Source organism: Astyanax mexicanus, chromosome 6, assembly GCF_023375975.1.
Source record: "Astyanax mexicanus isolate ESR-SI-001 chromosome 6, AstMex3_surface, whole genome shotgun sequence".
Lineage (NCBI taxonomy): Eukaryota > Metazoa > Chordata > Actinopteri > Characiformes > Acestrorhamphidae > Astyanax > Astyanax mexicanus.
The window spans coordinates 14,279,287-14,294,568 of record NC_064413.1 but is presented as its reverse complement, the minus strand read 5'-3'; the positions used below and the strand labels follow the sequence as shown (position 1 = coordinate 14,294,568).

The window sequence follows — 15,282 nt, the reverse complement described above, 5'->3', positions numbered from 1 at the left end:
GAGAGTACAGGAGTGCTGGGTTAGAGCTGGAGATGAAACTTTATTTATAAACTCCTTTATAAATATATATTTTAAAAATATTGTTTATGTTTTTTTAGCTTCTGCAGATCTGTTCCAACCATTTTTACAATTCAAACACTTTCATTAAATGTTTTGCTTACCATATAACTAGTATTGACCTGATTTGTTGAACAAAAGTTAAAATACAAGTTATGAAATTATGTATTAGCCTTAAAATAGCATAAATTAGCTACTTGCTGAATGTATCCGACATAATTTAGAATTTGGAATTCTCTGGGTTAAGTAGTATTAATTCAGCCCTGAGAGGAGCAGCAAAGTTTCTCTTATGATAGTATTCAAAAATCATAAATAATGTGTAAACCTAATTGCAGGCATGACTAGTAGAATAATGCTATGACTAGTCTCTGGGCAGAAATGAGCCCTTTCACACTGAACTGTAATCTGGTACTCATAATATTGTATTTATTTTATTTATAAAGGGGTTTGGAGGTTTATTTTCTGACAAAATAAGAAAGGTCTTCACACTGTTAATCTGCTTGTTAGAGACTGTTGCTCAGTCTCTGTTCTATAAATCAATTAAATCTCTCTAATACATTTCATCTTTTGCAATTGAAAACTGAATATGGAAAGGCTAAAAAGGGGATAAAAGTAAATATTCCTGAAAAGTGTTGCATTTCACTATGGTAAAATGGTAAACCTTAAACGCAGCACTATCAGGTTTAGAAACATGATAATTATTAATTAATTTATTAATTTATTCATGAAACATATAAGATATGTTCAATGTTGTGATGTGTCTATTGTTCTGCACCACACTCTATATAGCTGTAAGAGATAAAAATAGTAATACAATTACTGTTGTCTCCTAAACTCAACAGTGTATTTACATTCAAATAAAACCCAAATTAAGACCAGACCTGTTAAGATAGGACTAAAGATAAAAAAAGCCATCTATCCTATAAAGTGCTGATACCTTAATGTCCAAATTATTATTATTTTTCTTTTACTTTATTTCTGTTTTAAAATGCAATTTCGCTCATCAGTAAGCAGAATATATAGATTTATTAGACATAGTATACAAATATTACATACAACCACGCTTTTTTAAAGAGCTCATAAAAGTTGCAATATTAACAAAGTATGTGTCTCACTCTACATATACAGAACATATACCTATACAATATTAGTTCAACCCACAGAGCTGGATTACAGCATGGTGATAATGAACTTCTCTCTTCTCACTTTAGTATCCATAGCTAATTGTCTAATTTTCACATCTTGAACATCTCAAGACTCTTCATCTTCACTTCTGTTGTCTTCCACATTCTCCTTTTTTCGGTCAACTTCGTCATCATCTTCATCCTCCTCTGATGTCTCCTCCTCCTCACTTTCTGTCTCCTCATCCTCTTCCACTCTGTGAAAACACACAATAAATCATAGAGCCAAGTGACAAAATAATTAATTAACTGTAATCTAGGAATAAAAGCAATACTCAGATAAGAAGTTTTTTTTTACAGTTGATAATATGTTTCTAGTATTAAAAATATCATGCAACACATTGGCTTTCCTGTACATCATCGACCACACACTCACTCTTTAAGAATGCAATAATTAAAAAGAATTCTTTGTTTCTGTAAATGAGTAAAAATACAAGTATTTAATTTCAATAATACTTGTTCGAAGTACAAATCTTCCAAATCAGGGAGTACATTTACAAGCACTCAAAAATCTGTTCTTATCTGTTCTAGATTTAATTTCCAATCCCAGATTTTTTGGACCTTACTCCTTCAATCAAGCTAAAAGTAAGTAAGGTCCAAATATTTGACAAAAAGAGCCGTTTTTTAGCTCAATAATCATATTTCTTGATTATTAGCAGCAGCAAAAAGTTAGGGTTTGACATTGTGTTTAGGTCACATCTTTTTCTCTAAGTTTTTTTCGAATGGACTCAGGAGCAGTTTCCCCAGACAGGAATAAGGGCTAGTTGTAAACTCTATTTTCCTTTCATTGGAAAGTCTCTAGTCAAAATGTGGTGCAGTCCAAGACTAGTTTTAATCCCTGTTTGGAAAACATGTATGGAAAACAATCTCCAATGTTATAGTATATAGTACAGTTACTCAAGAACTTCTCACCTCAGTGGTCTGTTAAGGTTCATACACTCTCTTCCTGAGTCCACATCAAAAGGATCTGAATAAACAAACAAGCAGACAGAAATTAAGTAAATTAAACTGGTAAATTGTTGTGCTCTCCCAGCTCTCATTTTAACTGTAAAGTCCATACCTATCTCTTCTTCTGGAGGTGCGGCGGTGATATACTCTTTCTCCACAGTGAGCAGCTCCTCCTCTGACTTGGTGGCAGCATAGCGCTCAAGTACTGTTTTATTTAACTCAAGGAACCCCTTTCCCCACTTAAACTTCCTCAACAGCAGCGTTGCCAGTTCAGGAAAACCTGTATAATAAATATATAAATAAATATTGTGAAAATGGTGTGAAAATAATTTTCCCCTTACAGATTTCGTATTTGTCGTATTTACATTTTTCAGATTATCAAACAAACTTATAAAACCTGAGTAAATACAAAAATGCTTTTTAAATGATGATTTTATTATTAAGGGGAAAAAATGTCCAAAAAATCTAGCCCTTTGTGAAAGTGTTTGCTGCCCCATAAATTAACTGTGATTAATCACACTTTGGAAACCTGAGTTCAATTTCACTACGAACCACAACCAGGCCTGATTACTGCCAGACCTGTAGAATCAATAAATTACTTAAACAGAACCTGTCTGACAACATGAAACAGCTAAAAGTTGTAAAAAAAATCAACAAATTATGCTCTGATCTGAAAGAAAAAACAAAGCAAGAAAATATGAGAAAACAAAGTCAGTTCAGAAAAGGTTACAATGTAATTTCTGCAGTTGCCTCAACTAAAAGTCAGTGTTAATAAATCAATAATAAAGTGACTGGTCAAAAATGGTCTTCAGGGGAGAGTTCCAAGGCAAAATACACCACTGATCAAAAAAATAAAATTATCAACAAACATCCTGATGCTCCCCAGGACTTTGGGTAAATATTCTTTGGACTGACATGACAAAAGTGGAACTTTTTTTGAAGATGTGTTTTCTGTTACATCTGGCGTTAAACTAATATATAATTTCAGAAAAAAAAAATATTATACTGAACGTAAAACATGGTGGTGGTAGTGTGATGGTCTGGGGCAGCTTCAGGGTCTGGACAACTTGCTGTAATAGGTGGAACCAGGAATTCTGCTGCTTATCAGACAATCCTGAAGGAGAATATCTGGCCAACTGTTTGTGACCTCAAGCTCAGGTGTACTTGGGTTCTGCAGCAGGACAATGATCCAAAGCAAACAAACAAGTCCACCTTTGAATGGCTTAAAACACTGGCATGCAATTGCCAGCTCAATCATGGCCAGATAAATGTTACTATGCATAGACAGGGTAAGTTCTGCTGTATGATATGGGCACTTCCGCCTCACAGCAAGACGGCCTGGGTTCGATTCCCGGCTGGGGCGACCCGGGTCTTTCTGTGTGGAGTTTGCACGTTCTCCCCGTGTCTGCGTGGGTTTCCTCCGGGTTCTCCGGTTTCCCCCCACAGTCCAAAGACGGCACGTTCAGGCTAATTGGAACTTGGTTGGAAATTGCCCCTTAGGTGTGAGTGTGTGAGTGAATGTGTCTGTATTTTTACCGACCTACGAGTCCTCTTCTGAGGACGAGATCATAGAACCTTGTGATTAGACAGTACCTTTCCTGCCCCGAAATAGCTGACGAGCTGATGTGGCGTTAAACTCGACTAACCTGACCTGACCTGCTGTATGATATGATAAGTGTAGCATCTTTGTGTGTTAATGTTCCTTAGTAACGAAGCTCAGAACATGTAGCCGCAGATTCATTGCAATCTCCAGGTGGGTTCTGAGTGATACTGAAATATCAAAAATGTTTCAAAATCATATCGACGTAACTAAAACATACTCTTAAGTAATTATAAATACTATAACTATAAATACAATTTTAACTAAATTTGTGACAGCAGATAAATTTATCATATTATTTGAACATAATATATATCCTAAAGAAAACCATGCTCACACACCCCATAGTGCTGCTTACCTACAATGCAGAAGGTGGCAGCGTAGGCCTCCACACAACTCAGCTTACAGGGTTTGCCATAATTCACAGGATTTGCTGCCACCAAGTATGGCAGGAGTCTCGGGTGGGAACCAATCATCTTACTGAAGGGCGTTTCCTCAAGTTTGGCCCATGAACAGTCAATCACTGCAACTCCACTCTGAGCCACGATCTCCCTGAAAACAAATATCATTTCAGCCACCACATGTGCCAAATGTTTAAAATCTCTAAATAGAAACTAAACTAAAGGACCGATTCATGTACATATCATTATTCAACAAACCACAGTTTAGCCATTAAAGTAGCAATTCTGAGAAGTGTTTCTGAAAGGCTAAAAAGCCCAATACAGGACATCCAATCAAGACAGAACCCACAAAGCTATATGTTTTAAAGGTGCAGTAACAGAAACTACTGAACTATCCTAAGGGATAAAGAGTATGACCATTCTGGGAACATGAAGCCACACAAAAATTTGAAAGCTTAGCTTAAAACAAAACAATTATAAAATACAAGAAATGTGAGGAGCAGCTTAGTCTATAAAATCCATTTTGAGGCTTTGAAATCTGCATATGAATTCATATAGTGGAAGTAAGGTTTACCGGTCTGCAGGAGTAACGTATCTTGTGCCCATAGGGCTGAGGATGAGGCCGTTAAAGCGCTGATTAAGTCGAAGGCAGCGCACAAACCCCTTTCTTGCCAGTTTACGTCCTGTGCAGCGTTTCGGGTCACAGTGACCTAGTTCCCACATTGCCAATGGGCATGGCAACTTCACACATCCTGCAGCCTCTGACCCAGCATCTTCACTTGCTAAAAAGCACACATTAAAACAAATTAACGGAAAAAAAAAAGATTCACACAGATGATGTAAATACATGATATGTGCAAATTAGGAACTATGAGGGAAGGCACTGAAATACTAATGTAATAATTCTAGTTACGATACTATGTAGAAGTGGGATGGGTCTGATTATTTTTACTCAGTTCAATGTATATAGTTGGATTTGTTCATGTGCAAGTATGCTCACACTACAACTAGGGCATTTTGTAAAAGTTTTTTAGGTCTATTTTAGTTATTTACATTAAAGTCATTCTTTTTGTGTATTTAATTCAGACTGAAAACAAACAAAATAGTATCTAATTTCAGTTCCTGTTCTAAAATATGTTGGCTTATATTATATGATATGATATAGGCTTCCTGATTTTAATGCATTTGTTGTGTAACTTGTTCACTTTTATTAATCACAATATTTCAGATTTCTTGAAATGTTTTGCATCCTAGTGAAGAAGTTCTTACCATAATATGGATTAGAACATTATTTAAATAATGCTATTCACTGTATACCTACTCTACCTCTTTACAACACAACTGATGCTCTCAAACACATTAAAAAGGACAAACAATTAAACTAATTAGTTCTTGACAAGTTCAGCACTGTTAACTGAAAGCCATTCCAGATGTGTAAAGCTGTCATGTAAAAAGCAAGATATGCCTACTTTAAATAATCTACAATATAAAACACAGATTACAAAATGTTTTATAGTATATAAAACATACATTTCATAAGTTTTTTTCTTCATAGATTGGACAACTTTAGAAATGTTTAAAATAATAAAAAAAAACTCTTAATTTGTGTCCAAAGGTTTGACTGGTACTGTATTAACTGCTGACCTATACACATGGACAAAGTTGTTGGTACCCCTTGGTTAATGAAAGAAAAACTTACAGTGGTTACAGAAATAACTTAAATCTGACAAAAATAACAATAAAATTTCTATGAAAACGAACGAATGAAAATCTGACACTTTTTAAACCATGGTTCAACAGAGCTGTTTTTAAAAGTTAACTCATGAAACCGGACTGGACAAAAATGATGGTAATAATTGTGTGTTCTAATGTTGGTAATATTCTGTGATTGTTATTATTTCATAACCCATGAGACTGGGGTTCAATTCCTGGTCTGGGTGACTATGCTGCACTACACCAATAAGAGCCCTTGGGGCAAACTCCCAACACAACTAAACACAGTGACCCTCCACTCTATATAACCACTAAATCACTCTGGATAAGTGTGTCAGCTAAATGCCATAAATGTAATTCTTAATAAATGTAAAAATTAGTACTACTGTGTTTCCAGTGCAGTGGGCGGGGCCAGGCTACCGTTTCACTGGTTGATAAACTTGTTTATTGGCCGGTTCATGGACTATTCTGATGGACAACAGCTCTCAATTAGTGTTAATAATGTTATGTGCAACAAAACATTTTAAAATAAAGAAAATACATGATGTCCGTTACAAGATTGTTTACACATGAATCTGTCCTGTGTATATCACTGTCTCTGAATCTCTGCAAGTCATTAATGCTAGGCAACTTAACAGATATAAACACTGACGCTGATAAACGCATGAGCAGCTGTCTGTCCTGCTACATTATTTTAACACGTACCTTGTAAAGCATCGTGCATCTCCTCAGTAAAAGTCTCCAGAGACTTTCCTTTCATTCTGTGTCTTCTGTCTTTGCCCTTGTTCAGCGGCCGCTCGCAATGTCCCTGCTTTTTGCGCCCCATAGCAGGAGCTCTGAGGTCCACTCGAGTTAAACCAGATATGACAACAGGCTAGAGGCTGACAGTCAACCCCAGACCCGAATAAACTAAATAACAGATAACTAACAGCTAACAGCTAGCACTGCGCGGCTTCTAGCGTTACACGGAGGTTTAAATCTACTTCAGCTGTAAGATTACTGAGAGAGAACAGTCACAGGGTTTTAAATCTGGAGATTTTAGAGCTGACATGCTGCTAAAACTGCTGCTGTTACACTCTAAACATGTGAAGTTTCTTCTTCTGTGGTTTTAAGGCAGCCTGAGTACTGAGCGTACTGCTGCCACCTACAGCACAGTGACACGCACTGGACTTGATAACGCAGCATCTCTGCTTTCTCAACGACTTTTTTGGAACAGGCATTGTAACATTAAAAATAAACACAATAGACGCTATCATGATTATCGATTCAGTCAATCATTTAATTATCATAATAGGCATATCACAAAATATACAGAGTGTGGATAGATGGATGAATGGATGAATTTGAAGCAGCCAGTAGCAGTTACACACAACGATACAGTAAAACAAAACAATAATAAGGGTTTTACACTATAAAAAGTGAGAACAGGCACAGCACAGTTAACTACAGATGGTACGTTGACTAGAGGTAAATATATCTCACTTATTACAATGAGGCATAAAAAACTACAAATTAAAATGATTAACAATAACAATAACTAAACTATAATATATACTATCAATAGTACCTATAACTATAGATTAACAATATCTCACTTAATACAAAGAGTTCAAGAATATATACAAGAAAAAAAAACTATTTACAATTATGCAAACGTACACATATTACTGTAGATGATACATGTAGAATTCTTATTATTATCTTCACATTAAAGTATTTATGCTATTATTTTCGATATTATTTATTAGTATTTATTTCTGTTTAAAATTTAATATTTTACAAGGGGACTTTTATTTGTGCTTCTCGTTTCATAGACCGAGTCCTTCTGCAGAGTCATGTGATCAGGGGCGGCATCATGGCGACGGTCTCGGATAAACACAAGGAAACAGTATAACGTTTTTGCTCATTTCTGCAGCAGATTTTAGAGTTTTGAGGTCATGTCGTGCATATTTGCTTCTCGATATCTGCCATGGCTGACGTTACTGGGTAAGTCATATAGAGGAAGGCTATATTTTAGCTGTTGAAGAAGACTAAACAGTGTCAGTCTGGGTTAAATTAACCCCCCATGTTGTTCCTTATTTATAGTTAGTGTAGCTAGTTTTGTTTCTTTAGCAAATCTAATTATTCTCATAAACTCCACTGAACTGAACTAGTGAATCTGTCGCTCTGTTTCAGTGTCGCTTGTGTCTGGTGGGAAGATGAAGATTGTAGAGGAACCAAATACATTCGGGTGAGTTAGTCTGCTTAGCTGTCAGTAGATATGGGGTTCCAGCAGTTAGTTTATACAGTGTACGTTATATATTACACCACAAATGTCTCATTTTGTTTTTAGTATGGATTTGGTAAATTAGGCTACACCCCAACATTACAACTATATTTGGCATATTCTGCCAAATCTGTGCCATTTCTGTCCCCAGGAAGTTACATGTATAAATGTATGGAGAGAAATTGGCTTGGTCAATGTTGGGATTTAAAACTGTATTAAAGTCCCCTTCCATTATAATTGTTGAGCCCGGATAAGTTATTAGTTGTGGAAAGAAATCTTTATTTATATAAATGCTGAAAATAGTAAAGGTTGCCCAATATACATGGTAAAAAGTTTATTTTAATTTGTTTTATATTTGGAGTCTACAAGAGGTGGGTTTCTTGTAACAGACAGATATTGGTTTTAAGTTAACTCATACTGAATATTTTTGTTCTTTTCACTGGGGCGTTGATGCTCAAATATTTCAGCAATTTTTATAGTGGACATTATAGTATGTTCAGGGTGTTATTACAATATTGGGGAACAATTGGGGAACTGGTGAGTGGTTAAGGAATTTTTTTTTTTAAATGAGAAGATTGATTGCCTAACAGGCTACTGTATCCACATATGCTATTGTGTAAAAGCAGTAGAGCCTTTGTACAGCACAATGTACTGTATCTCCCTGAACTGGTAAGTTGCTAGTTTGCATGCAGAGGCTTTCACATGATCTCGTTCTGGGCTGCTGCTACTCAATCTCCTACTCTTACTCTCATTTTCCAGGTTGAACAGCCACCTTCTGGCTCAGGGCAGCCGGCTGCAGGCCAGGGTCAAACCATCTCCAGTGTCTGGACCTCCTCATCTGGCCAGACTGGCCGGGAAATGTTTCAGCTACATCGAGTCCACGTTAGTAAGATTTAAAAGTCTATGCATATTAGGGATTATTATTGCAGTTTATTTATATTAGAAGTGGGGGTTATTAACAACATTATTTCCCAACATTTTCACAGTCTATAATGTTTATAACAATAGGTTGACATGCACCCAAATGCCAACGATTTAAGTACCTTATATACTTTAAATACGATTTAAATACTGCTATTGCCGCGATACTATTGCATACTTAGTACAGTGATTTTTATTGAACATTTTCTGCTCTTCATTCAGTTAAATATGAAGTTTTTAAGCACTGATGATATACACAGTATTTTCATAAAACCTATTGTATATCATAAGAAAATGTATCGCAATACAATAATTGTCATATTTCTTAACCCCAAAATGTTAGTAAATGAGCTTCTGTTAGTCTGATATCTAGTGTTTTTCATTTGTTAGGTATAAGTATGAGTTCTGTCCATTCCATAACGTGACACAGCATGAGCAGAGCTTCAGGTGGAACGCTTACAGTGGAATTTTGGGGTACTTACACACACACACGCACACAAACACACACACATTTAACACACCAGTAAACGCCTTTTCTAAACACTTTATCTGACATGCCTTGTGCAGCTTTTCCAATGCAGTTTATCTAAGTCTTTGTTTAAAGTAGGGTTGCAATGATTAGTCGACATAATTGACCACGTGGATGCAAACGAACCTGGCATACAGAGGCAATTTAAGAGTGCAAAATGGAAATATTAATACTAGAAGAAGTAAATACTAATAAATAAATTAATAATACAGAAATAATAAGCTGACTTTATGTCAATTTGCATAAATTAATAAAAAAACAAGTGCCTCTCTAAATAATTTTTACAAAAAAATGTTCCTCACAAAAGAAGTGAGTGATTAAATCTTAAGTAAAAGTATTAAAAAAATAAAATCTGTTAATATTTATAATAATAATAATAAAAAAAAACATCAGGCATGTGTGAATGTCTCCTTTTTATGCTTTGTGATTTTATATAAGTACATCATCTTTTAGATTCCTAAAAGTTTACCGGTCAAGATGCAGTAAAACATGCATTGGATCAGGAGCCCCACCAATAGAAAACACAAATGGAGGGCATTACAAAAATGATTGTGACTAATGGACTAATTAAAAAAATATTAGTCTTTTAAAATAGTCAATAGTTTCAGCCCTTAAATCATGATGGTATTAAAACCCAAGCTGTACAGTGTTAAAAATGTGACTCCACACCCTCCCTGTTTACTTATTACTAGGAACCTCACAGTACAACATTTGAACACATTTTATCAAACTGTGTGGCAATATCACAGATTGATCACAGATCAAGCCTATTAAATAGGACAAGAACTCTTATCTTATCTGATTAATTAAGAAATTCTCCTTAGGGAAGCCCTTCACAATGTTAATAGTATTTATACACAAGCAGCCTTCTCTTCACTGCCATGAATTTAATGCTGTTGTTAATGAACATTTCAGATGTAAACCTAAAAAACCTAATCCATGACCTAGGTTTTTAATATCAGACTGGAAGACTGGGCTGGTTATAAAAGTGATTTTTTTGACATGCACTCAGTAATACTATCGTAATCAGATTTCTCCAGTTATCTGGTCATTTAAGTTGTCATATAAACCTCATACTCTGATTTCTAGGATTCAAGACATATTCAGCCAAATCAATGCCATTTCTGTCCCCAGGACATTACATGTATAAATGGGCGCACAAAATAAGTTTAAAATACATTTAAAGCATAATGTCTTTTACATTGACCTAATTGCAAAAGTAACATATGTTATTAAAACATTAATAAAAAAACTTCTTATAACACTGAAAAATAGCATTTGTCACCTCTCCCCACTGTCACCATAAACTTTAACATGAAATATAATTATTAAAATCCTTTATAGATGTATTTTTTTGCATTGTTGTTTGACTCCAAATCCCATCTATGCTTTAAAGATATTTTGTCATAATAAATCCATAGTATTTATGTTAAAATACACTTTTTAGTTGTGTCCCTAAATTCCACTCATTCCTGTTACCGTAACAAATTACCCCTTCTGAAACATCTGGAACATTCTACAATTCACATCTACAACAGGAAGTTACATCAGTGGGTTCTTCTGAAGATCATGGGAAAACCAAAATTATGTTCCCTCATTTATTTTTCTGTATATTTTATTCTTGTTGTAACTATGACTGAGGAGATCAATCTCAACGCTCATCCCTGTTACCTAAATTAATTCTTAGATATTATTTGATTAATTGTAAAAACAAATTTTGGGAGAATAACTAGAATGTGCTCAGTGTCCTCATGCTATTAGAATGGCCACCATTTAGCTATGTTTCATGTTTTTGCTAATTCTATGCTGAAAACTCATTCCTGTTATTTTTATTCCTGTTACTCAAAGCATAAAAAGTAACAGAACTGAGTTCCAGTAACAGTAATGTGTGCCATTAACATGAGTGTTTTTTTTTGTTGTCATAAATATCAGTTATGTCAACCATTTCTTTAAAATAAAAACTTTCTTGAGATAAAATTAAAGGGTTAGGGTTAGCTTTTAAACATGGTTTTAAAATGTCACATAAGTTTTGTAACCATCTTCGGATTAGAAACCTTGTAAAAGATTAAGTAAAGCTGCTTAAGATTGACATGTACATGTTTTAAATAGTTAAATACATGTGATATTAGATTCAGAGTTGAGAAAAGATAGAAAAAAAAATCAAATTAAAAAAAATAATTATATACAATTATTATAGTTACACAGTTTTTCAGTCTGTGCACACACAGTCACATATTTAACTGGATTTGTGATTAATGCTGTGATGGACGTGTAACTACCTAATCAAAACACTTATATGAGTTTTTAAGTTCCAATAATTGTATATGCCACTGTATAGTACTACATTTGTGTTGTATTGTAAGATTAATTGGTTTAATTCACAAAATACATTTTGGCAATCAGTACAGTCCTCCTAATTGCACACATTTTTTATTTGACTGTATTGCGTTGTAGCATCTGGCATGAGTGGGAGATCCACAACAACACGTTCTCTGTGATGTGGATGAGAGAGGGAGACTCCTGTGGGAACAAGAACAGACAGACCAAGGTACTGTGTGTGTATATGTGTCTACATGTTAAGGTCTATTATAGCAGATTAAATTTAGATAACTGGTTGTATGTAGGTTAGTATGTTGTGCTTTGCTTTGGTTTGTGTTTTGTGTATTAGGTTTTGTACAATGCGTGTGAACGTATGTATTGTGCTCTCTCTCAGGTCCTCTTTACTTGTGGGAACAGCAGTAAACTGGCAAGAGTGTCGGAACCACAGACATGTGTGTACTCGCTCACGTTTGAGACGCCACTAGTCTGTCACAAACATTCCCTCCTGGGTGAGTGCAGATAAGTGTGAAAGATGAAAGTGGATTTACTGGCTGATTTATTTTCATGTCCTGTCCAGTGTAATGTTGTAAGCTGTGTATGTCTGTGTGTGCAGTGTACCCTGTGCTGAGTGAAAAACTGCAGAAGGAGTGGGATGAGATTGAGCAGGCCCGGTATGATGAACTCATAACTGAACAGGTGACTGATAAATACACACTCATACACAGTTCAGAAGGGTTACTGTTTGTTCAAAAATAGAATTATGAAGTTATAAAATCAATATCTGTGTCACCCCATATCAAAAACAAATATTTTTATTTTGTGGGTGGGTGAGTTAAATGAACTTAATACACAGAAACAGCCCACAAATATAGATACAAACGACAAAAGTATGCAATTGACCCAACAATCAATGCTTAATGTTCCTACAACTGTTCAACAATTATCACTCATTTGTATGCCTACAGTAGGTTACACCAGAGCAGCCAAAACATTAAGTACACATAAAACTCACCAGTCAGGCAGCCTATTACTTTCACGTTGAAGGGTAGCCTTTAAAAAGGCTATTTAATGTAATATGACACAATATCTGTCTCATTTCCATGATAGTTAGCTAAATATTTAATTAATCCAGCATCCGCACTCCGTTTTAGGACTAATCAATGCACGTAGCGTATACCTTCATTCGAGTGCAGAGAAGGGGTTAGGCAGCCATGGCCCCGCCCCCGCTGTGAAAATCATGTATCTGATTGGTTAGATTGTCCTCTGACTGTGCTAACAGAATAATAACTACACCTTTCTCAAAATCAGGAGAAGGGGCAGCGGACATGTGAGCAGAAGCCATTTTAAAAAGCTTTGATGGGTTAAAACCGCTGTCAGTCATATAAGAGTCCTGTAGCAACTGAAAAACACAGACTAATGCTTTGAATTAGTGGCTGTTTTTTTATTTTAGTTAACTTATAAAATAAATGCTCACACTTACAATAATTATATTATATATTTCCCGATTAAATATTATGTAATTATTTACATGCACTTTTGTCACCCCTTCTCTGAAGGGTTAGAAGGGCCTCACTGCACACCGCTGCCTTTTACCAACTAGCTGTTTGAGAAGTCATCAAAAAACCCCTCTTTTTTTTTAGGCCTTCACTTTGGTTGTTTACACCATGTGCTTAGTAAAAGACATGAACAGCAAAACAGTTTTGTCCTGGAAAATCCACAGTGTTTCTAGAACAGCTTTTCATTTAGCCAGTCAGCTAAACAGTAGGGGTGTCAACGTTAAAGAGTAAACTCGCACTGTTAATTTGGAACCAGTAACGCGTTACTATTTTTTTAACACAAGTTAATTAAGGCACCAAGTTTGACCCCTACTTCCGACTCCCACGTAATCTGGTCCGCCCAACACACTGATTTTTCTCTGGCTGCACGCTCGTGTCCAGCTCCGGTTCAGACTTCCAGCTCAGACCCGATTAGAGGTTTCTCTCCCCACTTTGTCAATCGCGGCTGTAACATAATATAATACACTTATTATCTGTGAAAATTGCAAGGAGCATTTTTTTTTTCTACTGAACAATGTATTGTCATAAAGTTTAAACATGGTCATTGATTATTTCATGAAATTGTTAATTAATTAATGTTTGAGCATTAACAAACCATTCAAATTATGAATGTGGTGATATATTTTATTTGTAAAGCCTGAGTGACCATGCCAAGCCACACAGATTTTTCTAACCATAGTACGATGGTTTCATAAATGTTCACAAAAGACTAGACTCTAAATTTCCAATGCAAGTTATTGACCCTGACCCAAATTTCATTAAATCCATTCAATGTTCATTATTTGTCCAGAAGTGGATTATCTCCATACATGGTGTTGTATGTTTTGTGTGTAGGGCTACAAAAAGATGCTGAAGGACCTGTTTGAAGAAGCTGGCTTTCTGAAGAAAGTTCAGGCACAGACACAAGAAGAAAACACACACACTCCACGACACCAAAGCCTGGAGCAGTGCACACAGGTCTGTGCATATAGAATTATAAGCAATTATAAGAATAATAATAAGCATATAGCAAGTAAATATCCATTAACGTGATCATGCATTGTGTTTTAACAGGACTTTGACAAACAGCATGCTGAAATTGAGCGGCTGCGCTCTCTGCTCACCCAGCACAACATTTCATATGAAGCAGAGCCTGGTGAGACCCATGCATACAATTGAGAAAAAAAAAAAGATCTTGCAAGAAGTACTTTTGTAGGTTGCAGTAGCCGTTACTCCACTTAGATTCTTGATATTTACACAAACTGTACACATACTCTTAATTGTGCTTATTTATATTGAAGATGCTTCAATATAAGAATCTCATACCCACCTGATGTGTCTCTTTGTCTTTGTCCCAGGCCGGCCAGAAACCCCATTGACCCCACGACCACTGACCTCTCGGCCCTCAGTGCTGCAGGACCAGCATCTTCGTGGCGACACTGGAATCGTTGCAGACGTTTAGCAAGATGCTGAACAGTGACTTCTTACATCCCAATCGAAAGAAAATGACTTTATTTTGGTTTTATTTCAGATTTTAAGTTATGGTAATTTTGTTTTAATTAAATAAAAGTGCTGGCATGCTGGTAGATGTTTTATTTATATTTTTTACCCAGTTACTCCTCAATATCAATTCACACACTGTTGGGCATCATGATTAGTGACGGGAGGGACAGTGAAGCCAAGAAAAAAATGTTGTAGATGTTTGTCGATCTTTAGAAGAGCTTTTTCTAAGGAACTGCTTCCCACATATTATTTACACAATTTCCAGAGTGGTTGGATTTTTTTATTATGATTATTTATTGGACTAACACC

At 35.5% G+C, this 15,282-nt stretch overlaps 2 protein-coding genes across 2 annotated transcripts; one reads left to right on the top strand and one right to left on the bottom strand.

The window, feature by feature from the left end:
- Positions 1-1,064: 1,064 nt before the first annotated feature.
- Positions 1,065-7,043, bottom strand: tsr3 (TSR3 ribosome maturation factor). Its single transcript, XM_007232940.4, has 6 exons — positions 6,606-7,043; positions 4,762-4,969; positions 4,145-4,338; positions 2,299-2,466; positions 2,151-2,205; positions 1,065-1,435 (listed from the first exon to the last, which is right to left on the bottom strand). Exons 1-6 carry the CDS (start codon positions 6,724-6,726, stop codon positions 1,309-1,311), a joined length of 873 nt encoding a protein of 290 aa, XP_007233002.2. The 5' UTR covers positions 6,727-7,043; the 3' UTR covers positions 1,065-1,308.
- Positions 7,044-7,718: 675 nt separating this feature from the next.
- On the top strand, positions 7,719-15,056 carry gnptg (N-acetylglucosamine-1-phosphate transferase subunit gamma). Its single transcript, XM_007232941.4, has 10 exons — positions 7,719-7,886; positions 8,076-8,130; positions 8,926-9,048; positions 9,478-9,561; positions 12,071-12,164; positions 12,330-12,444; positions 12,549-12,631; positions 14,326-14,448; positions 14,545-14,626; positions 14,829-15,056. Exons 1-10 carry the CDS (start codon positions 7,838-7,840, stop codon positions 14,930-14,932), a joined length of 912 nt encoding a protein of 303 aa, XP_007233003.3. The 5' UTR covers positions 7,719-7,837; the 3' UTR covers positions 14,933-15,056.
- Positions 15,057-15,282: the final 226 nt, after the last annotated feature.

Excerpts from the sequence above, each read along its gene's own strand:
- tsr3 (XM_007232940.4), bottom strand. The coding sequence starts at position 6,726 with ATGGGGCGCAAAAAGCAGGGACATTGCGAGCGGCCGCTGAACAAGGGC. Across the intron at positions 4,970-6,605 it reads GATGCACGATGCTTTACAAG|CAAGTGAAGATGCTGGGTCA; the intron begins GTACGTGTTAAA and ends TGTGCTTTTTAG. Across the intron at positions 4,339-4,761 it reads TACGTTACTCCTGCAGACCG|GGAGATCGTGGCTCAGAGTG; the intron begins GTAAACCTTACT and ends ATTTGTTTTCAG.
- gnptg (XM_007232941.4), top strand. The coding sequence starts at position 7,838 with ATGTCGTGCATATTTGCTTCTCGATATCTGCCATGGCTGACGTTACTG. Across the intron at positions 9,049-9,477 it reads TTCAGCTACATCGAGTCCAC|GTATAAGTATGAGTTCTGTC; the intron begins GTTAGTAAGATT and ends TTCATTTGTTAG. Across the intron at positions 14,449-14,544 it reads GCCTGGAGCAGTGCACACAG|GACTTTGACAAACAGCATGC; the intron begins GTCTGTGCATAT and ends GTGTTTTAACAG.